The 24990-nt window shown below is 40.1% G+C and overlaps 1 protein-coding gene across 4 annotated transcripts in view; it reads left to right on the top strand.

Moving 5' to 3' along the window:
* SIPA1L2 (signal induced proliferation associated 1 like 2) overlaps positions 1–24507 on the top strand; it is a 206822-nt gene extending 182315 nt beyond the window's left edge. For all 4 annotated transcript variants that reach the window (XM_060242967.1, XM_060242960.1, XM_060242953.1 and 1 more), the window contains 2 exons: positions 10373–10454; positions 23303–24507. In XM_060242967.1, the coding sequence (XP_060098950.1) occupies positions 10373–10454; positions 23303–23449 (229 nt within the window). In that variant the 3' untranslated portion in view covers positions 23450–24507. The remainder of the gene's footprint in view (positions 1–10372; positions 10455–23302) is intronic.
* Positions 24508–24990: the final 483 nt, after the last annotated feature.

The raw sequence follows: 24990 nt of genomic DNA, 5'->3' as shown, positions 1-24990 counted from the left end.
GTTCCAGCTGGCTTGGTGTCACGGGATGTGGCCTAATATGCAAATGAGTTCCTGCTGGGCTTTTTCTACAAAAAAGCCCTGTCCTTAAGTAATCAAAATGTACAGGACTAATAGATCACCATATCAAATTTCTGATAAATCCCTGGCAAATTACCTTTGCCTGTTCAGCTCTCCTGTCCTCAGCAATCTGAAGGTTTCCTATTCCAGCAAACAACTCTGACCTTTTTCCCTTACACCACTGATACTTGGTACACTTGTGTGATGCTACCTCTGTCACATTCTTGAAACCCTTCCTCAAAACTCATCTTTTCTGTAAAGTATTAACAGGACTCAAATACTTCTGCAAAGTATTAACCTGTAGTTGCTTTATTTATTTAAGGAATTTCTATCCTGCCCTTCCCCACAAGCAAGCTCAGGCCAGTCACAACAGATAATTAAAACAATTAAAATTAATACACTATACATGCAATTTAAAATTTGCAAACCCAATTATATAGTATATGATGGCGAGCTAAAATGAACAAAGCTCCCTGGTATAGACTGTAAGTATGCCCAAGAGCCAGCACTTTGGGAGATAGAGAAAGCATTTTTAATACTTCAGCAACAGTGTAGCAAATAATGCAACTAGCACCACATGTCCATTGAGGTTTTGGTCAAACAGCAGTCTCATGCCCTGCAAGGCAAACAACTCCTGCAACACAAGAAGGATTCAAAAGTGGTTTGTTATATGGCTTTGGAGAAATGTCTAAAATTCCACAGAGAGAATATAACCCTTGTGCTAAGTTTGTATAATTGGTGGCATAGTTTCACTGGTCTGAGACACGCCTAAGAATTCAAACATTGGCTTATGATCCTTGTACCCAATTTATTAATTCACATGCCAAATCTGAGTCATGGGGCAATCTGGCAGTAGGGATGGATGGATGGATTTGTTTGTTTGTTTATCAGATTTTTATCCCACTCCTTTCTGTGCTGGGCAGGACTCAAGGCCATTTAACTGCAGCATTAGAAACTGTAGTATTTCTTAACTATAGCATTAGAAATATGCTTAAGTGGCCAGAGATCAGATACACCAGTTTTGCATACTAGATACGTATTTTTGTATGTGTGTCCGATAAACTGGAGTAGAAACCAGATAACAGATTGTGCCAGGGCTTTTCTTATAGAAAAAGCCCAGCGGGAACTCATTAGTATGTGAGGTCACACCTCTGACATCATCATCATTTGCATACTAGGCCACACCTCTGACAACACCATCATTTGCATACTAGGCCATACCTCTGAAATCACAGAAGTGCTCACCAAAAGATATAGCATTGGAAAAAGTCCGGAAAAGGGCAACTAGAATGATTAAAGGGTTGGAACACTTTCCCTATGAATAAAGGTTAAAGCGCTTGAGGCATTGACTGAGGGGTGACATGATAGAGGTTTACAAGATTATGCATATGATAGAGAAGGTAGAGAAAGAAGTATTTTTCTCCCTTTCTCACAGTACAAGAATTCATGGAAACTCAATGAAATTGCTGAGCACTCAGGTTAGAATGGATAAAAGGAAGTACTTCACCCAAAGGGTGATTAACACATGGAATTCGCTGCCACAAGAGGTGGTGGCGGCTGCAAGCATAGGCAGCTTCAAGAGGGGATTGGATAAAAATATGGAGCAGAGGTCCATCAGTGGCTATTAGCCATAGCATATTGTTGGAACTCTCTGTCTGGGGCAGTAATGCTCCGTATTCTTGGTGCTTGTGGGGCAAAAGTGGGAGGGCTTCTAGTGTCCTGGCCCCACTGGTGGGCCTCCTGAGGGCACCTGTTTTTTTTTTTGCCACTGTGTGACACAGAGTATTGAACTGGATGGGCCATTGGCTTGATCCAGCATGGCTTCTGTTATGTTCTTATGTTCTTAACTTTAATGCCAGCAGCTCACAAAGTAGAATTTTTACTCACAGAAGTCCCCAACCTAGAGAAAGTATTGCTTAGGAGGTCCCTATACAGGAATAAATGCTTGCTTCAAGAACACATCTGAAGTCAGCCTCCTTTAAAGTGGAACTGTGGCAATTGTGAAAACAACAGAGTATCCACAAAGTCACAGGGCACAAGCTGCTCTTGTCCAGCTGCAACTAGTAGAACAGGATGATACTCCCTCAAAGCAAATTACCCACTAAATATCAGGAGAGCAGAAGAGTTATAATTTCTCTAAAAAGTTCTACAATACTGACATGAAATCAACACATGAAAATCATCAGCTCTTTATAGTAGGCTGCAACTTATTGAATTGAAAATTGAAAACAAATCAGCCAGTATCATAATGCCCCTGTATAAATCGATGGTGCGGTCTCATTTGGAATACTATGTACAATTCTGGTCACCACACCTCAAAAGGGATACTATAGCATTGGAAAAAGTGCAGAAAAGGGCAACTAGAATGATTAAAGGTTTGGAACACTTTCCCTATGAAGAAATGTTAAAACGCTTGGGGTTCTTTAGCTTGGAGAAACGTCGACTGTGGGGTGACATGATAGAGGTTTACAAGATTATGCATGGGATGGAGAAAATAGAGAAAGAAGTCCTTTTCTCCCTTTCTCACAATACAAGAACTCGTGGGCATTCAATTAAATTGCTGAGCAGTAAGATTAAAATGGATAAAAGGAAGTACCTCTTCACCCAAAGGGTGATCAACATGTGGAATTCACTGCCACAGGAGGTGGTGGCAGCTACCAGCATAGCCAGCTTTAAGAGGGGATTGAATAAAAATATGGAGCAGAGGTCCATCAGTAGCTATTAGCCACAGTATGTATACATACACACACACATATATATTGGCCACTGTGTGACACAGAGTGTTGGACTGAATGGGCCATTGGCCTGATCCAGCATGACTTCTTTTATGTTCTTATACCCACACTAGTTTGCTTTTAATATGCTGCACAGTGTTTTAAAGTTGAATTTTAACACATATGAACCACAAGGTGAAAGGTTTGTCCCCAAACAGGAGAAAGAAAAGCATGGACTATTTCGCTAGCTTTTGACATAACACAATTTACATACCATAAAAATGGCAGCAGCACACAGTATAGTATGCCTAAATTGATTTGTGCTACTATGAGCATTCTCTGTCAACATAGGACTAAACTTTGCTTCCAAGACTGCCATTGTGAAAACACTCTACCATCCAAGTACCTGATCTTATTTTTTTTTTAAAGTACAGTTATAGGAACCAGTGGAACAGGGTATCAAAACTCAGGTAAAAAGCAAGAACCTCAAGTTCCATTCAACAAGATATGCACCCTTAAATACATGAGGAACACCAACAATCACTTATTTAAATGTCACCAAATGTCACTAAAGACACCTAACTGAAATGTGTGCTTACTGTTCCCTTCAAGTCTAGGAATAGCTTCAGAACTTGTACATGATACTAAGACTGCAGGCTAAAGATAGGAAGGCCCATGGTTAAGAGATAGGAGTGTAAGCACATGGGGGACGTAAAGAAAGACAAATGGCAGATGTTACCTTTCTTGTGTTCTGGTTGAGGAAAAAACTCCAGACAACTGCTCTGAATCTGGCCAACAGCAAAAGGGTTGTGTACCCAGTGACTTCAGCCTTGCCAGGCAGACCTAACAGAAGTATCCTGCAGATGGGGGGAGGACAGTCAGCCATTTAGCTTGCTTCCTTAAGCTGTTCATCTTTGGCTTTGCAACTGAAATTTCAGTGGGTGGTCAACTGCAGCAAAACCTCAATAGCACTTCTAGCTCAGAGCTGGCTTCTGCCTGGTTGGTGTTATATGACATAATATTTAAAGAGAATCCTCACTGAGTCCCCATAAATCACTTCTGACTTGTCCATTTTCATACAGTGCTAATCATTTGCTAATGATACACATCCAATTGCTATATAAGCTACTAGTTACCTTGGTGTCTGTTCCCAGCAGCTACCACAGAAGGTTGGGCAAGGCTTGGCAGTTGGCACCAGGTACCATTCCTTGAATCAATAAGCCCTGATAACTGGGCAATACCAACAAAACAAACTTTTTTAACACCCCCCCCCCGGAAATCTATAACTGTATCAGTTCCTGTGTTCCCCTTTTTCCATTTGTATTCTGGTTAAAGCCTGTTGCCTTTGTGTTTGGATTTTTCCTCCATTTTACCAAACATGCAGTTTTGAATTTTTTAATCCATAGCTTCAGAAGTTTCCAACCTAAAGGACTTGGTGGGCACTCTCCATCTGGTAGAGACAGAAATTTGCACACCAGTTCACTTCCTGCTTCTCCACAAACATGGGGAATGGCTTAGCAACCACAGTGATGCCACCTGAGTCTAGAGTTGCCAAATCTAACTCAGAAAATATCTGGGGATTTTGGGGGTGGAGCCAAGAGACTTTCACATTCCCTAAAATAAATATATAAAAATACAGCAGTGCAGTTCCCCTGAATATAGCCTTCATTTCCTCATTCCTTCAGCAGCTGCACATCTCTTCTTCCCCACACACACAACAGCCAAAATAAACAATTTGCAGTCCTACAGTTTTGTGATCTTTTTGGAGCAATTTACTCAGAGTTGTTGAATGTAACCATCTGCTGTATAGTCAACCAAGTTCTTCAGAGTAACGCAGGGAAATGGAAGGTTCTAGTTTGCTTTTCACGCTGTGCAAATGACTTCTGAAAAGACTGAAACAAAAACTCCATTTGTTGTGCTGGATTTGTTCCCTTACTTTCTAGCAGATCACTGGAAGCGGACATGTTGTTCTGCCAACTTGCTCCGCCCCTATTCAGCCTGGCTCTTAAAGGCACACACATTCCTTCTAAAAAGTTTCCAATCTTCTTGCCTTTGGAAGTGGAGACTTACCCCTCCCCGCTGGCCAACTGACCAGGGTGGGGGGGGGGAGAAGGAACCTGCAAAACATCCCCTGCTGAGACCTGGGGATTGGGTAGGTAGCCTATCTGAGTCCCAAGTAGAAGGAACTTTTCAATGCAAGTTCCAAATGTAAATAAACTCCCTGTTAGCCTGACGAGGGTGGGGAGGAGGAAGGAACTGTTTAATGCAAGTACCATTTAAAATAAATTCCCCAAGCTGCTGTTAGCCTGACCCGGGAGGGGTGGGGGGGGGAATGGACAGGAATGAGAGTGGGACTACATTCCCAGTGGCAAGCAGAGCCTTCCTGCTCCCCCCACAGCCCACCGACTGACTGACCAATCTACATGAAATGCAGCTTCTTTGGGCCATGAGTGCTGCTGAAGAAGGGTAGAGGCCAGGCAGGCAGGAAGGGAGGCTCCTTGTGGCCACCAACAAGCATAGCGGAGCAGGGAGTCTCTTCGGTGAGTAGACAGACTGGCTCTTCCCCCGCCCCTCGATTCTGTGCTCTCCTCCATCGATTCCCACCCTATCTCTTCCAGCTGCAACCCTGCAGCCTCTTTGGGCCATCAGCACCACCATAAGCTGCTGATTCCCGCTCTCCCCAACAGCCCCACTAGTCTCCTGCCTTTCCTCCTCCGCCACAATATATTTATTAGGCAAAAATAGATTATTACAAGGTGCACAACAATTCTTATAAATACATGCTTTGTTAAAGAAAATACGTTTTAGAGATTCCTGTGTGAATGTGATTTATGTTGTTAGATTAAGGCATATGCACAATGATTTTTATCAATAGTTTCATCAGATAAAAGAAGAGGAGATTGGATTTATACCCTGCCCTTCACTCAGAGTGGCTTTCAATCTCCTTTCCCTTCCTCTCCCCACAACAGGCACCCTGTGAGGTAGGTGGGGCTGAGAGAGCTCTGAGAGAACTACTCTTGAAAGAACAGCTCAGAGAGAACTGTGACTGACCCAAGGTCACTCAGCAGGGACATGTGGCGTGGGGAATCAAACCCAGTTCTCCCATATTAGAGTCTGCACAGTTAACCACTACATCGAAGATCTAACCCTGTTCTTTTGATTTAATGTATTTAAATTAGTTAAAATACCTCTTTTTACATACCTGTGTACTGAAGTAAAGATCAACACAAGTTCATGTCAAAATTTCTTTCACTCTGTCTTGCCAAAATTTCTTTAACTCTTTTTTGAAATTATGAATTTTCAAGATAAATGGAATGTACACCTCTCTGATTCTGATTATTACATATGCTAAGAATGTATATCAATAGAAATAAAAAGCTGATTCAGTAGGAAAGAGATAAGGTGTCTGCTCATTATTAAATATGAGGGTTTTTAATCAACTGTTGAAAGTTCTATCAAGAAAATGTTCATATACTAAAGAAATGATTTTATGAAATTTGTCAGGAACATAAATAGTTCTGACAATCTAGTGTGCGTTTCAGGAGGAAACTAATGGAATTGTTCTCTAAATATATTTTCAAATACCTGTTATGATCCTGAGAAGATCTTCTATGAGGTATTTCAGATAAATATTATATGACAGAGTTTTTCAATCTGGGGTCCATGAATTCTATGTAAAGACATGGAGGGCAAGCCTCTCTAATGCCTGTCAAGGTAATATGAAAACCATTTCTAGGGGAAAAGGCAGCCTTGGAGAAAGGATAGAATTGACTTCCCCTTCTGTCAAAGGGGATGAGCTTTTAAACTCGCCACTACACACCATCACCTCATTTCCAAATCACTTAAGAGCACTTGGTCAGAAATTGTGTTGCCAGGATCCCGTAGTTCAGATCTAGGAACTCTAATTGGCTGACTGGCATCAAGGACGTGGAGACCTAATACAATCATAATTTCCTCAGGTCTTAAACTGAACTGTTTTTCACTTTTATTTTCCACACATAGAATTTCCCCAATGATATAGACACGACTGTACAGTAGTAGACAGTAACAATGACAGTTCTCAGTTGAATATCAGAAGTTCAAGTTTTGTGTGATGTAGGTCTATTTCTATAAGCGTTTCTAAAAGTGTTTCCATTCTCATCCTTGTTTAGCCATTTATGTTATTACAAGGAAGTTCCTTGCTTTGTCCAGTGCTTAATAGGCACTAGTGTGGGAAGAGATAAAGGCTGGGGTGAGGTGGGGGGCATTCTACAAAAATTGAAATCAAAATGAGAATCTTTGAGTTGCTAAAGCTAAAGAATGTTTGCCCTATAAGAATTATAAGGAAATCATGCCTGTGAAATAACTGTAAGCATTTCCATTGCATTAACATTGGTGTCGTCTGACATCCTTCAAAAAACCCCATCAGCAAAATACTGTTGAAAAGGGGGGAAATAGAAGCTGAGGAGTTCAACAGAGCCGTGAAATCCTCAGTTAAGGAAAGTCAGATGTATGTAAATCATAACCAGTGAGAGTCAGAAAGTGGTTAGGACTCAAGAAGCTCATTAAAAGGCCATAGAATAGAAAAAACTATTGCAAAACCAAAACATTTCAATGTATGAGGCAGATGCCTTTCTCATACTGTTTTGGATGACTCAGCAGCAATTTTGAACCTGCACTTGGAAGAAACTAAAACTTCTAAATAGTCTTATAGGCAGCCATGTAGACCACATCTCTAATCAGATTTTCTGCTTGCCATGATCTGTATCACAGTGGCTAACTCATTCCCTGAAAAGAAATAGCAGTCATACTGGACATGGTTGGGGAAATGATGGTGATGCCACCTTCCACCAAGTAGCAAAACAGGCCTAGAAACATACTAAATACAGAAGTGAAGAGCTGTGCTTACCTCTTTTAACATTTGGTGGTGGTCTTTTTTTCAGATGGGTAAAAGCAATCCACATACCTTATCTAATTAGTATGGCTAATTTATGTGTATGAAATACCTTCATCTAAATTTTTTAAAAGCCTAACTTTGCCAGGCTTTAGATGAACCACAGCACAGTGGTAGTTTTTTCCAAACAGTAATTTAATTTCTTCTCAATAAGTGATGTCAAAAATGGTTAATTGAACTATACAGCAATATCTCAATATATGTCACTTACTAAGTGAAAATATAGATTATTTTCCTGAAGTGTTTACACAGTCTAATATTTTGGCAATGCAGGACTCAACAAAGAGAAAGAAAACTGAGGCTGAATCCAGACTGGCAGTTTAAGCCGCCCCAGGGACAGCAGGCAGATAAAAAAACATGTGTCCAAATGCACACATCTGCTTCCCATCCCACTCCTGCCCTCAACCCATCCCTACCTGCAAGCTAGCCAGCTCAAAAAGGTACCATTACCGGTGGTACCAAATCGCTGAAGCGCCTCTAAGGTGCCTCCATAGCCATCTGGACAGGCAAGAAGCACCCAGGGAGCAGGGGATGGGTACATGAGCACTCTAGAAGCTCCTCCAGGACACTGGTGGCCCATCCCTATTCCAGCGGCAGGCTGTGCGGCATCTGGATGCTCCAGGGTGCTCTTGATTCTGCGGGCTCACTTCCAGGTCAGGACACTGCTGCCTGAGCCAGCAGTCTGGACACAGCCTGAAAGACTATATTTTGCTTGTTTATAAGAAAAGTAATTGGTTCATAAAGGACCACTTTGGGTTTCTAGTGATAGGTTATAAGTAACCACCAGGCAAGAGTGATTTTTGTACTTCTTGTGATTGGAGTTACAACTTGTTTTATGTTGCTTTTACTGTTAACATTTCTAATGACAGCATTTAACAGAGTCGTTACACATTGAGAAAAACATAATCATATTGGTTTGCATGTTACCTTAATAGTGATATTGTGTTTTTATTTAGGGTTGCCAGTTACCTGCTGGGGATCTCCCACCCCAGCTCTTGTTGACTGCTGCTGCTATGGTAGAGGGCAGAAGAAAAAGTAAAAAACCAACAACAACATGACAGTGTTATGTCTCTTCCAGAGGAAAGCCAGAAGTAATATCATGCCTTTCTATTAATTTCTGGGAACTCTGTGGTAAAACCAACTATTCCTAGAGAAGCATGACATCACTTCAGGGTTTTTCCAGTAAGTGACATAACATGTCATTCTGACGGACATCACCATGTCCCTGCCTCCCAACTAGGGTTGCCAGGTCCAATTCAAGAAATATCTGGGGACTTTGGGGGTGGAGCCAGGAGACATTGGGCAGAGCCAGGAGCAAGGGTGTGACAAGCATAATTGAACTTCAAGGGAGTTCTGGCCATCACATTTAAAGGGACCACACATCTTTTAAATTCCTTCCCTCCATAGGAAATAATGAAGGATGGGGGCACCTTCTTTTGGGGCTCATAGAATTGGACCCCCTGGCCCAACCTTTTTGAAACTTGGGGGGTATTTTGGGGAGGGATATTGGATGCTATGCTGCAAATCTGGTGCCTCAACCTCAAAAAACAGCCCCCCCTCAGATCCCCAGATACCCGCGGATCAATTCTCCATTATTTCCTATGAGAATAAGTCTCCACAGGGAATAATAGAGTTCCCTCCCCTCCCCCCATATTCTCTCTCTCTCACTCACACACATGCTTAACTGTCTCTGGTGCAAGTGGGCAGCCGTCTTGGTCTGAAGCAGTAGAACAAAGCAGGAGTCTCTGGTGCCTCCACAACGAGGTCTGGAAAGTACAGGGGCTACGGTGCTCTTTTACACACACACTCACTTGTCCAAAAGGAAAGCAAAACAAACAGAGGCTGCATTCTCACCAGGTCTGCTGTTGCTAACCCTTCCCCATGAAGTACTTCCTGCTCCAATTTAAAGGCACACACACATTTTAAAACTGGACCTGTTTGCAGGTCCTGCCCAAGATCTAGAGGTACAAGGTGGCTGTGAAGGAGGAGCTTTCCTCGCTGGCCAGCTGGCTGGGGGCGAGGGGAAGCCTGTAAAACTGGGGAATCCCCCGCTGGGACCTGGGGATTGGGAAGCCTACTCCCAGCCTCTCACCAATTGCCAGCTACTGTCAATCTTAGTTATGCTTCAGGCATCACTTGTGTGAAATTCTACCTGACTTCTACACATTCTTTTGATTAATTGATTGAAATTTTATTCCACCTCTGCCTCAAGTGGCTTACAAAATAAAATAAAAACCAAACTTTAAAATATATTAATTAAAATCCAGCATTAAACCCCAGTCCAGCATAAAAACATAAACCATTTTTTTTTTAAAAAAGTCCTCTAACAGTTAAAAATAAGTTTCCAGCAAATAGTGTTAAAAGATCATACCTTACTTAAACCATGGATAAACAGAAACGTTTTGGCCTGGTTTAAAAGGAACCAACATAGGTGCCAAATGAGCCTCAAGAGGAAGTGTGTGTCACTAGTGGGGGGGGGGGGGAAATGCCACTATCAGGGAAAAAAAACATCTCTGGTTGCCTTGCCACCTGTCTAATTTCTTAAGGTGGGATCAGAGATTATATCTGTCATTCTGTGTTCACTTGCATTTTGCATTGAACTGATTTATTTGGATGCAAATAGGATATTTTAAAATAAGCCCAAATTAAGTGTCATTTAATTTTTCAGGGAAGATAGCCCTACCACATTGACTGGAAAAGTAAACCAGCTGGAAGTGATCCTCCGACAGTTGCAAACAGATCTTCGGAAGGTAAAACTGTGTACCCCAATAAAAAGTTGTATCTACGCATGTATGATTTCTTCCCAAGATATACTTACACCAAGAAGTTTGTTACTCAGATGTAGCATATACTTTGCATGCAGGATGGTCCAGGTTCAGCTCTGGTATCTCCAGCTCATATAGTAAAGCTGGGAAAGAGCTCAGAAAGCCTCTGATGGTCAGAGCGGTCTTTGACTTCAGTTCTAAATGGAGCTGCAGCCTACTAAAGTCATTTACTTCAGTGGTCTTAGAAGAGTGTAACTCTGTTTAGGATTGCACTGAAAGTGTCCAAGAAGGTTCCATTTAACAAATGAACCTTTTAGATAACGTGTTATGGATGAGTAAACAGACAAAATCATATACATTTCTGGAGAAGTCTTCTGGAATCAGGAATGGGGGGAGGGATAATTGAAACTAATTTAGTGTAGGTTAATTTATGAATTCTGGTCATTGTCATATTTTACTAAGGGATGTGTGTGTGTTTGTGTTGGGGGGGTGTTTTTTGTTTTTCTTTTTTTGCTTCAAAATGAGACAGATTTCAGAGTTCTTGCTCAAACTGTCAGGGTTTAACTGATAGGAAGTGAGACAATTTTTCCTTCATTGGATTAAGTTGATTGCCGTGGTGATCTTTAATTATTGCCTTTTCTTACAATATATGTAATTGACCTGATGGTCAAAAGCAGTGAATACATGCAGGGTTGATGCCAGGCTTTTTGACACCCTAGACAAGGCCCCCACCCCACTCCACTGGCCTCCCCTCCACAGACAGCCAGGGGAGTGAAAGCAGCAGTGAGGAGGAGGAAGCCTCCAGTAAAAGAAAAGAAAAAGTTATGGGCAGAAAACCAAACCAAACCCAACCTCTCCTGGGTATGAAAGCAGGTTGCCAGAGCTAAAAGTGATTAATGAACCCCCTCCCCCATTTACAAAGGAGTAGGTACCGTTAAGATGCACAGACGCCATTCCCAAGTCAATACATAGAAGACTAAATTCTGATCGGTGTCACTGAAATCAGTGGGGTTTACTTGAACGTAAACATGCAGAAAGCCAGGTTGGGAGGACAGCAACTCTGCACACAATTTTTGGAAGGGGGGAATTAAATTCTAGTAAAACCACAAGGTTTACTTCCGAGTAAACACGGACTTCCGGTTTCAGTGATGCGTCTTTAGGAGCAGCTCGGACCAGCGCGTCCAGAGCCACTTCTAAATCGGACTGTTCAAGGGGTCCCCCACGAAGGGTGACTCGACTCTGGGATCCAGGAAGGTTCCTAGAAGGCAGGGAGCTCAAGTGATTGAACAGGGGTGACAGTGGAGGCGGCTGTCCCCCGAACCCGCTTGCTCCAAGCCTCGTTGTTCCGATCGCCATTTTTAAATGGCTCAAGGGTCGACTGCCGGCTTTTTCCTTCCCTTTTTCTGATCTAAGCAACTCTGCAATAGCAAGTCAAGCTGCATCTCTACTATTATGTCTGTAAGTGTTCTTTCTTCTTATTGCTGACTTTTAAGGCATTGCTCTTGACAAGCAGGGAAATGGAGAACCGGGGCTGAAGCAGAATTCAAGTGGAGGCAAAAGATTGAGAGGGGGGTGGGGAAACTCTCTCTCCTTCTCCTTCAAGGCTTCTAAAAGTTTCTGCCTATCTTGGTGAAACCTATAATACCTGCGTAAGGAGAACCACACCAATCTTTAAACGCAAAAGAGACTTGATGGCTGAATTTAATTGATTTGTTTTAAACTCCCTTCTGGGGAAAAAGTTTTGACTTTGGGAAAGTTGTTTGTAAGGATATATGGATGTGAAGGACAGCTGGCTTAAAAAGCAATTTGAAGCTTAAACTGAAGTGCTCTGAATGAATTTATATGAGCTCCAACTTGACCTTGAAATTCTAGTGGGCATTATATATTGACCCATGAAACATAACAGGATCCTTGGTTGAAAGAAGAATATGTGTGCCAATTTTTAAAGTGGATTATAATTCCTTGACATTGGATGTTATGGATATAACCTTTTAATTTTGCTCTTACCTTTTTTCTCTCTCTTTTTACTCATGGTTTGAAATTTTTTTGATATGGTTTGAATATTTTTGGCTTTGGCTTTATTTTTTCACCCTTCCTTTCTTTGCTTATCAAATGTGGAGTTTTCCTTATTTTATTTTATTTTTTGCTTTCTTCTTTGGGAGTGCCTGGTTTTATTTTTCTCTTGGATTATTTGTTTAATTTTTAATTTTTGATCTCATCCCTGGATTATAAATAGCGCATTCAGCCCTGGATTATAAATTTATACCTTGAAGCAGTTGGAAGATCCCGTAGTGACTTGGATTTCAATTAAACTATCATTGGTAGAGGACTTGCTATAGTGAACTGTTTTTGTTGTAGTGAATTGAACTGTTTTGGCTATGTAGTATTAAGCGTGTTTTGCTAAAAAGTCTTTGCTTATTATTAGTCCTACTATTGTTTTGGGTATGACAAATTGTTGATAGAAGCTAGAAGGCTGTTTTCCTTTTAAAACCATTCCATAATAACTGCATTGCCTGGTGGAGATTAGCTTATCTGTTATAAACAGGAACACAGAGTTCCAAAACAAAATCTGAAGAGGCATCATATAGACTTGGTGGCTGTGAGTGTATTTATTCTAATAAGAATGGAAAATAAAGCTGCAATTGGTTTTAAAGAAACAGTTAAAAAAAGAAAATCGAGAAGGAAAACCACCAATATCTTTACCCAGCGCTCCATCTGGGCTAGGGAAATTTACAACCATGCAGGGAGACATGAAAGAGATACAAAACACCTTACTGACTGCCATAGCACAGCTGACTAGTAAAGTAGATAATATTGGTGAACAGATGGCAGAGATTAAACAAGAGCTTTTGGAGAACAGCAGACAGACAGCAGAGACCAATAAACCCTTAAAAGTACTAGATGACCAGGTGACAGATAATACACAAAAGGTGGAACAACTGGAAAAAGAAAAGAACATACATGAATCTAGACTCTTGCAGCTGGAAGTAGATAGAGCTGCCTATATGTTGAGGTTTCAAAACATACCAGAAGAGAAAACTGAAGATTTGCAGAAAATATTAAGTGAAGCCTTGGCTGAAGTTTTACAGGTGACTCCTCAAAGGGTGGAAGAAGAGTTTGATCAAGTTAGATGAGTGCCATCAAGTTATACAAGACAAAACAAACTACCCAGCAAAGTCCACTTGAAGCTTACAAGAAAGAGGACCAGAGATGATATTTTGAAGCAAGCAAGAGACAAACATATGATGATAGCTGGAAACATGGTGAAAATTCTAAGAGAGGTACCTTGGCCAGTGAGACAAAGGAGAGAATACCAAGCGTTAACATTTCCTGAGAAAAAGAGAAATACCTATACATGGTTAATGCCGGAAGGCCTTCTTTTTCCTTACCAGGAGAATAGGTCCAGGATAAACTCCATCTTCAAAGCTCAGCATTTTCTGGATAGAGTGAAGGAAAAAGAAGGCAAGGAAAAAAGGATGATGAAGAGGAGGAAGAAAGCTCTGGTGAAGAGAATCCAAATGAACCATGGAGATATCCGACAAGACAGCAGACCAAAAAAGATAAAAAAGATAGTGATAAGCAAAATCCATAATGGCTTCAATAGTTTCTATTAATGTGAATGGAGTCAACTCTCCTGCCAAAAGGACTTTTAGATATTTGACAAAAATAGAAATGGACATAATTTGTTTGCAAGAAACCCATATTTTAACTAAAGACCAACATCTTCTGAAAAATAAAAACTTGGTAGCTTATTTACAGCAACAGATATGAATAAAAAGAAAAGGGGAGTGGCAATATACATTAAGGATAAATTCAACCCACAACTGCAGTATGCCTCTGAAGATGGAAGAATTCTATTAGTGGAAATTACAGTGGACAATAAAAAAAATTATTGGCAAATATTTATACCCCAAATGATCAACAAAAGAAATTATTTCAAGACTGACATCTTAAACTATCAAATTTGGAATATGTAGAATATTGTCTAATAGGAGATTTTAATGCAGTTTCTGACAGACAAATGGACAAAAAAACACATAAACAAACCAAAAGTAAAAGTCTTCAATTACCAATAAGTTTTTAGAAACTAGCGGAAGAATTGGATTTGGTTGATGTATAGAGAACAAGATATCCAAATTATAAAAATTTCACCTACTATTCTCCTAGCCACCAAACACGGTCAAGAATCGATATGTGCTGGCTTTCTACAAATCTGGTCAAAGATCTAGTTGAGACAGAAATTCAAGCAAGAGTTATCTCATACCATAGTCCTGTAATGATAAAGTTCAAAGGTACAAGAATGAGAATGTCATGGCTGGGGCCGGGTCAGGCAAAGTCCAGGGGCAGTCCGAGGTCTGTAGCCAGTAAGCAGGAGGGTCCGAGGTGCCAAATCCAAATCACTGTACAAGTATCACAGGTCCGAGGTCCAGAAGCCGAGGTCAGGGAGTCCAGAAGTCACAAGCCAAAGTCAGGGAGTCCAGAAACCAAAGTCAAGCCGGAGTGGATACTAGAATGTCAGGGAGATGACTAGTTGCTTCCACCAAGCCTCCTCCCAAAGCCTACAGCTATATAGCCCTCTGCTGGCTATTGCCCATTTGGGCTAATTGCTGGCTCAGAGAGGCAGCCAGGATCCTGTTGCAACTCAAGCATCCTTGCTCTTAGAAGGGCCAGAATCCTCTCAAAACTCAGGGCTCAGGGAGCATCTTGCTTGTGAGCGTGCCGCCCTCCTCCGATCCCTGAGGTCCTGACAGAGGCAGTCACGCACACACGCCACCCGAGAGGACGAGGCAGAGGGGCTGGGATCTTCTCCAGCAGGAGGCAGGGGCACTGGTGCAGGTGGCAGGGGCACAGTTTCTTCTGCAGGCTCAACTTCCTCTGCAGGGTCCCCAGCACCCATGACAGAGAAGATCATTGAGGTTAAATACCTCAATTCTGAAAGACAAAAACTTTCTTAAAGTATCTAAGGTTGAACTGAAATCCTTTTTCAAACAGAACACAGTGCAAGATGTAAAGATGCAAGTAGTTTGGGATACTGCTAAAGCTTATTTCAGGGGCCTTGCAATTAGATATAGTATCAAGAAAAAGAAAGAACTGAAAATTTTCAAAAATTAATGTCATAAGCTGGAGAAGCTGAAAAGAATCTTAAAAAACAACCAACAAGACATGAATTCCAAAATAAGGTGAAAGAAATACAACACCAATTGAACTTGTTACTTATGGAGGAGACGGAGATAAAATTGAAGTATGCTAGACAAAAAATTTTCGAGCATGCCAATAAGCCTGGAAGGTGGTTGGCTTATAGGATGAGAAAAGAAAAAGCCAAAAGAATAATTTCAGTCCTGAAAGATAATAACAAAGAGAGAGCTCAAAAACAAGAGATATGTCAAATCATGGAACAGTTCTATAAAAAAATTATATGAAGATAAGCAGGTTCACAAAACAGATTTAGAAGATTACATTAACCAAAATAATCTTAACAAATTTACAGAGGAACAGCAAAAAAAATTAAATGAACCAATAACAATAAGAGAACTTGGAGACGTAATGACATCCCAAAAGAATGGCAAAGCCCCGGGTCCAGATGGACTGCCTGCTGAATTCTGCAAAGCCTATGAGGGGTCTTTATTGTTACCATTTAAGCGTCTTATTGAAAAGATTCAAGATGAAGGCCAAATACCAGCTTCATGGCAAGAAGCTACAATATCCTTAATTCCAAAAAAAAGATGCAGATTTGAAAGATATTAAAAATTATCGTCCAATTTCTCTTTTAAATGTGGATTATAAAATTTTTGTTGCAGTATTGGCACAACGTTTGAAGAAAGTTCTACAGTCTACAATACATCAAGATCAGGCAGGGTTCCTTCCTAGAAGATACTTGAAAGATAATGTTAAAACAGTTTGTAATATTTTGGAATATTATGAAACTCATCCAGAAAAACAACTGGCTCTAATTTGCTTGGATGCTGAGAAGGCCTTCGATAATGTTCGTTGGCAATTTATGTTACAGCAATTGAAAGGTATGGAATGTGGTAAAAAATTTTTGAGAGCAGTAGAAGCAATATACTCTTTTCAAAGAGTAAGGGTGACAGTGAACGTTGAACTAACAGATGCAATTAATATTCAAAAAGGTACAAGACAAGGCTGTCCACTGTCCCACTACTTTTTATTTTTTCTCTAGAGATACTGAACAACCAAATAAGAGAAGATACAAGTATCAAGGGAGCAGTGATAAAAGGTGAACAATACAAACTGAGAGCTTTTGCAGATGACCTAGTTTTTATATTAGAGCAACCAATAGATTCAATAGACTGTCTTGTAAACAAGATCATACAGTTTGGTTACTGGGCAGGACTGAAGATCAATTACCACAAAAAAATTTTTTTGACAAAGAATATGACAATGGAACAAATCCAATCTCTTCAGCAAAAATCAGGGTTTTTGTGTTAGAAAAGAATCAAATATCTAGGTGTACTTATTTTAAATAAGTGCAGCAATTTAAAAACAGACAATTATGATAAACTACTTAAAGAAATTTTAAAAGATTTGGAAAAATGGCATGACTTGAACTTACCCTTAATGGGAAGAATAGCCTTAATAAAGATGAATATCCTTCCAAGGTTATTATTTTTGTATCAAACTATTCCAGTATTTCTAAATAATGGGTTTTTTGAAGAATTGAATAAGATGGTCACCAAATATGTTTGGCAAGGCAAAAAACCTAGAATCAAACTAAAGACATTGCAAGACTCCAAATTAAGAGCAGGTATGGGCCTTCCAGACTGACAATTGTATTACAAAGCTTCTGTGATTTTGTGGGTAAGAGACTGGATATTATTGAATGACAAGAGACAATTGTTGTTAGACGGACATGATCTCACTATGGGGTGGCATGTGTATCTATGGTATCAAAGACTTGAAGGACATTCCTATTTTAAGAACCATTGGTTTCGGAAATTTTTGTATCATATGTGGTCATGGTTAAAAATGAGAATTTATCAAAAAATTCCAAGATGGGTCTCCCCAGTGGAAGCATTTACTCATCCAAATCTTTTAAAACCAAATCAGAGTTATAGATGATGACTTGTTGGGAAAAGATAATCAGCTGAAAACTAGAGAGGAGTTGGAAAATATGGACATTAAAATGAGGTCCATCAGTGGCTATTAGCCACAGTGTGTGTGTGTGTGTGTATATATATATATATATATATTTGGCCGCTGTGTGACACAGAATGTTGGACTGGATGGGCCATTGGCCTGATCTAACATGGCTTCTCTTATGTTCTTATGTTCTTAACTGGTGGTTGAGAATGCAAGTTGAATCTAGGTATGCCAAAAACCAGATGACAGGTTTCAACACAGAACAATACCCATTTGATGAAATATTTCTAGGCCCACAAGAAAAGTTAATCTCTAAACTATATGCATATCTACTACAGATGAAGACGCAAGACAAAGTTGTAAAAGATTGTATGGTTCAATGGGCGAAAAATTTTGGTCACAACATTACATTAGAAGAATGGGAGAGATTGTGGAAGTTCAATGTTAAATTAACTAGGTCAGTAACTTTTAAAGAAAACTTGTATAAGATGTTTTATAGACGGTACTTGACTCCACAGAAGTTGTGTAAGATCTATACTAATATGTCTAACAAATGTTGGAAATGTACTAAACCGGTTGGTTCCTTTTATCATATGTGGTGGACATGTGAGATGGTGAAGGACTACTGGAAAATGGTTCATGAACTATTACAGAAGATTATGAAGACACAGATTCAATTCAAACCAGAATTGTTTTTATTGAATATATTTCCTGAGGATTACCGGTATTCCAAAGAAATGAGACATTTGTTGGCACATTTCAACACAGCAGCCAGGATTCTCTTGGCGCAGAAATGGAAATCTCAGGAAATTCCCACGAGAATGGACTTGGTGGGAAAAATTCTGGAAATAGCAGAGCTGGACTTTTTGTCCCAGCTGTTGGCTGGGAAATCTAAGGAAGAAGCAAGAAAATATTGGATGAAATTTTATGCCTGGATAGACACTCAAGACTCTTAAGATTCTCTGGTGTGAACTTATATCTCCTTTTTTCCTATATTTTGTATTACAAGATTGCCTTTATTGGAACTGTCAAAACCAATAGATACCTTAACAAAAAGATTCATAACATAAAATATCAAAATGTTGATGATGCATAGTTTAGAGACAATAATATGTGACAATTTATGTATTTTAAGAAAGTATTGCAGATGTAGACTTATATTCTTTGAAAGTATTTTTATGCAGAATAAGATTAATATGTACTTTTGTTTTCTATCCTCCCTACTCCCTACCCCTAATTTCTTGAAACCAATAAAACTCTTAAAAACTGTACTTCTGAGTAAACACGCCTAAATACAAACTACAAGACAGATATGGAGCACACACACACCTCATTTGACAAAACAAAGAGGATGAAGCTCCTAGCAATAGAAACAGTTCTTGCTGGGATTTCAGAATTTCTTCCCTCCCTACTTACATGTCCTTAGCTGGCAAGTTTTTCTCCTCCACTATTCAGATAAACAAAGAGCTCCTTTTGGCCATTGCTAATCCCAGCCTGGTGCAAAAGCAGAAGTAATTATCTCTGCTCTGGCAGCATGGACAGATGAGTGGGGTTGGGGGGGTACAGCAGCACTCATTTGCAGAGACCCCAAAATCAGGCACCCATTTGGGAAGCCCCAGAAGGCAAAAGCTGAATCAAGGTTTCTTGCCTCGTGTTTCCACTACTTTGTTTAGGGAATAGAGAGAGCCCAGCTCTCATGCCTGGTTTTTCTTGCTCCCCCTGTCAGGACGCTGAAAGCACAGAGGGGTGTGGTCAGAAAGGCAACTCCCACAGTGATTGGCCGAGCCACTTGCCAACTGCCCACACAGCCAGGCTGCAATCCTCAAGGCACGCTTACCTGGAAGTAAATGTGGTTGAACAGAGATCGTGTGCCTCGAGTTGCAGGACAGAGCCCTTTCACGTATGCAACAGGAGCCTGGGCTTGATCCGAAAAGCATCTCTGGGGGTGGCAGGCGGGCAGGCAGTGGGGAGCAAGTCACATGGGGGGGTGCCCAATTCTGCACCCAAAGGCAGTGCACTATAGGCGATGGCCTAAGGTTGCCTGGCAGGCATGCCGGTCCTATATGCATATATAAGTAAGCAATTAGTGTGAATATTTGCATGATGGGTAGTTTATGCTTTCTGGCTCCAGAATTTAAGAACAACCATGCTGGAGCAGAACAGTGGTCTGTCTAGACTAACATCCTGTTTTGCACAGGGACTAATAAGCAAGGCATTACAGCCAAAGCCTTACCCTGATGTTGCCTCTTAGCACTGGTATTCAAAAGTTTGCTTACTCTGGTTGTGGAGGTTCCCTTTGGGCACCATGGCTTATAAGCAATGATGAATCTATCCTTCATGAATCTGTCTAATCCCCCTTTGGAAACATCTTTTTCATTTTGGTTCCATACAGTGCATGTGATAATTTATGCTAGGTGATATGTTCTATTATAAAATGTTGGGACCCTTTTCAGTATAGAATATTTTGCTTTGGTATTGCAAGATCATCTTTCACATCTACAGCAGTGTGTGAATATAATTCTTATTGAACTCATTCTTATTGAGCTATTTTCTGTAAGAAAATAGAATCGCCCAGTGTGTTTAAAGTATAGGCTTCTAAAAAAATATTTTACTACGCTTGTATACTAGATAAGAAAGAATAGCTTTGACTGGATGTTGTTTTTTCTTAGGCAATTCATGAATACCTCTGTTAGGAAAACATTGAAAAAATTATGTTTCATATGGGTTATGCCTGAAAATACTTCTATATTTGCTTGTGATATTCTATATTTGCTCTATGCCTCTATACCTCTATATTTGCTCATGACTATCTAAATTGCTTCCAGTCTTTTTTTTTTTTTTAAACTCTTTGCATCTCCCTTTCTTATATAACATTTTCTTTCAAAAACACTTTTGCAAACAGTTGCAAGGAATGATTGTGTAACCTCTATGAAAGGAGCACATAGCTGCTTTGTAGAAATGCTTTAAAAGTTAAAGCTAATTGTGCCTCTGGAGCAGTTTTGCCCCTGAAGAACTAAGCAGTATTTCCAGAGTATTTGAAGGTTAAACTACACATGACAGTATTAGTCCCATTTGTTTAAATCTGGGCCTGTGTATGCCGTGGGGCCTGATTTTTAGAGCAAAAGGGGTGCATGGTTGGAAAATACTAAACCCTCTCTTTACCTATCACTGATCTAACTGATCTGTCTGAGGGGCAGTCTTTTGTCAAAGCCAAGTTCACTTCCATAATTAGGCTGAAGAGAAAGAGCCTTGGTGGTACAGGGGCTAATAGGGAAGGAAAAATATATATATGCAACCCTGCACTCCTCAGTTTCTCTGTGTGTGCTGGGTAGATTGTGGAGGCAGAAGCTGTAGGCAGAGGGAGGTTTAGCTCACTTTTACTTCTTTGGCTCAGAAACCATGTACATACACACTGGAGCCTGAAATGCTCCCTAGTGCTGCTTCTCAGGTACAGGGAACCCCTGGGAGCAACATGAGAGTTGTGGGGGGCTGGCATGCTAGGGGGGAATTGGTGAAAACTGGTTCCAACTCTTAGTCAATAACTTCACTTTTAGGTAGTCCAATTTACGCAAGCAATTAAGCTGTGCAATAGTTATTTGTACATACTATATTTACTATAGTTTTTATAACCGTTGTAAGAAAATCAGAGACACATTTAATTTGATTTGTTACCCAGTTAAAAATCCTGGAATTATCTGTTGTGAGTCTACACGTAGTGGATTTGTTACAAGTCCATTTCAAACATTAGCCTCATACAGTTGGTTGGTTCATTAGTTAAGACACTTTCTTATTCTCCACTTCCCTTCATATACAGGGAAGCAGTTGGATAACATTGTTCAAAATGGTCCACTGGTTATAGAGCACATAGATTGCCACTAGATATTTGTCACTGCAGCAGATTTTGAGCCTCTTGTTAATGAAGCTCATGGGATTAGTACAGGCCAAACTTTCTTAAGGTAAGAGCTACACAGAATAAACTTCAGATGTTTGAGAGCCACAGGAAAGGAAAGGTCCCCTGTGCAAGCACCAGTCGTTTCCAATTCTGGGGTGACGTTGCTTTCTCAGCGTTTTCACGGCAGACTTTTTACGGGGTGGTTTGCCATTGCCTTCCCGTCTTTTACACTTTTCCTCCAGCAAGCTGGGTACTCATTTTACTGACCTCGGAAGGATGGAAGGCTGAGTTAACCTTGGGCCGGCTACCTGAACCAGCTTTCGCTGGGATAGAACTCAGGTTGTGAGCAGAGAGTTCAGATCACAGTACTGCAGTATTGCTGCTTTACCACTCTGTGCCATGGGGTCGCTTATCTTGAGAGCCACAAGACATGAACAAATATTACACACGTCTTTATTAAAACTCTTAACACTTTCTTTACACAGAAAGATAAAATATATATGTATTCACTTTACACAAAGTGATAGAGTGGTAAACTGCAATTCTGCAGTCCAAACTCTGCTCATGACCTGAGTTCGATCCTGGCGGAAGCTGGGTTCAAGTAGCTGGGTTAAGGTTTGAATCAGCCTCCCATCCTTCCGAGGTCAATAAAATGAGTACCCAGCTTGCTGGGGGGGGGGAAGTGTAGGTGACTGGGGAAGGCAATGGCAAACCACCCCATAAAAAGTTTGCCATGAAAACATTGTGAAAGCAGTGTCATCCCAGAGTTAGAACCGACTGGTGCTTGCACAGGGGACTACCTTTACCTTTTAATGCACTTTACAACACAACCATGCTAGAAGGAGGCTTTTTTAAAAATGAAAGCTGGAAATAACAATCCCCATAAGACTAACACAGGGAAAGGTTAGGGAATTATTTTTTGGCACACACGTGTGCCATATGAATCACAGACCATTGTTTGCAACATTATGCATCTTTCTTTGCCTTAACACCAAAGTTAGTAAATACAGCTCCTACAAGAGCTATGAAACTAACGGGAAAACATGCACTGTCCTCTTTAATTCTGTCCCTCCTTCCAGTGACTTCCTCAGCTCATGCACTCTCTTTCCCTACTCTAGGTCTCCAGGCAACCTCTGTGGGTGGAGGAGAAGAGCTTGCAAGCCTATTTCCCTCTCCTTCCTTCCCCACTTCACACACAGCAGAAATAGTCACCTACTTATGGGTCAGCACTCAGAGGCTGACTGAGGTCCGAATGCTAAGCACACTTCCTTGAGACTAAGCTTGCATTAAGTTCCTCCTTGGTCTCTGGGAGCCACACAATATATGCTAAAGAGCCACATGTGGCTCCCGAGCCACAGTTTGGCCACCCCTCGTTTCATATATGTAGTATTTGGAAATTGTTTCCACCTCAGTGTCCAGTGTGGTTTTTGATCTTTCTGTTGGAAAGCAATCGCCAGTGGGTAGAAAACATCCACCTGGTCATTTATTTACAAGTACTACTTAGGCTTTGTTTTATTGCAAGTACTTTTAAGTCTGCATGTGTTTCCTTAACATAATGTATGGCTCTGTTATATTATAGTGATCTTTTGATTATAACAAGGTATGCTTTGAACCGTGTACTGCATTCTCATAGCTCTCTTATATAATCCGGTTTATACAGTCTCATCTTGTTTAGCCAGCAAGCTACCGTCTTTAGAACAACATGGCAGGAAAAGTTGGGAATCGTCGTAAAAGTTCCAAAGCTGTCATGGTACATAGGGAATTAAAGTAAACAGAAATCTTTCACCTCACTCAAAAACACAATGGCCGTAACTGTCATTCAATTACTTTGTTTGTGATCTAGGAAAAACAAGACAAAGCTGTACTCCAAGCTGAAGTTCATCATTTGAGACAAGATAACATGAGGCTTCAGGAAGAATCACAAACAGCAGCTGCTCAACTAAGAAAATTTACAGAGTGGTTTTTCAATTCTATTGACAAGAAAGCCTGATGCCAAGTTCCTGAAAAGCACTATTGGAACCATGTAATATCAGTAGATTTGAATTAGCCTAAGATACTTTCACTGTATTCACAACCCATTTTACATGTTTCTGTATACTCTGTCCAGCCCTATTCATTGGAACAAGGCTGTGAACCACTACTAACTTTCTCCATATTTATCTGAAGGAAACAATGAATGGCAGACATTTGTGTTTGTAAAGATGAATGTACAATTCCTGGCGTCATTTTAGAATATACTTCTGGCTTGGGCTTGCCTAGAGAAGGATTTGTTGGGGTTTATCTTCTATCCTTCAGGTATTTCAGTGAAGATGCTAAAACAATTTATGGTAGTTTGGGTTTCAGTATTGTAAGATAAAAGAAAACTAGACTTTAATGTTTAAAGGTGCTCTATTTTTTGTATGTACAGTAGATTATTTCCACAGTAACATTGTCATAGCAATAAGAAAGGAAGTAGAATTAAATAGTGACAAAACTGTGTTTATAAAAATTAGCACTGATGATTTAACACTATTGTGGATGAAATAACATTAGGGATTATTTATTTGCAAGAAAAATGGTGCCTGAATTTAACCAGTGTTCTGATTTTTCTAAAGATACACTTCTTGTACATAGCTCACTTGATCAGTTCACTCCAACTTCAGTTACCTTTGTATAGTTCGTGTTCATCTGAAATGGTTATAGAAAGCTTAACTATTAAAATAATGTATGGTGTGAGCCACCCAAACATTTGTATAATGCGAGATTCATTTATCTTTGTACAGAACCTTTGAGCAAGTGACTTGTATTTAACACCTTTATTTAAGTTTATTTAACCAATTAATTTTATAAAGCTTTTGTTTTATCTGCACTATGGTGAAGACAGTGGGTTGCAAGCTACAGTGTGTTTTTAGCTTGCCAAAACTCCACTGCAGAGTTCTAGAAAATTCTAACAATTGAATGCTGCTAGTACACAATTTGTGTTTGTATGCTTTAACATTAACTGTTTCATTTGAAATGAACATACATTTTGCTTTTTAAATAAATGTTAAAAATATCAATCAGAGACAACTGACTTCGGTTTTTACTAATTTAGGAAAGTGTATTTTAACTAATTCAGGAAACCTCTTTTAAAAGATGTGGCATTGTTATGTGCATTTTGCTTGCACCATGGTTATTTATGTTCCGTACCAGAGATGCAACAGATAGCCATGGCTTTAATTTATATTTTTTGAATTAAAAGTCTGATGCATTAGATCATATCTATAGAGAGACTCTAGCACAAAATAAGTCTTGTCTTTAGCACAAAATAAGTGTGTATTGGTTGAAAGCTCTTGCAATATATTGAAGAAGTAAGAAGAGGAGGAGATTGGATTTATACCCCACCCTTCACTCAGAGTCACAGAGCAGCTGACAATGTCCTTTCCCTTCCCCTCCCCACAACAGACACCCTGTGAAGTAGGAGGAGCTCAGAGAGCTCTTTCAATAACTGCTCTTGAGAGAACAGTTCTGAAAGAACTTGTGACTGACTCAAGGTCATACCAGCAGCTGCAT

The sequence above is a fragment of the Heteronotia binoei genome, chromosome 1 (assembly GCF_032191835.1).
Source record: "Heteronotia binoei isolate CCM8104 ecotype False Entrance Well chromosome 1, APGP_CSIRO_Hbin_v1, whole genome shotgun sequence".
NCBI classification, from domain to species: Eukaryota; Metazoa; Chordata; class Lepidosauria; order Squamata; family Gekkonidae; genus Heteronotia; species Heteronotia binoei.
Note: the sequence above shows the minus strand (reverse complement) of the source record. Positions and strands in the feature narration are given on the sequence as shown.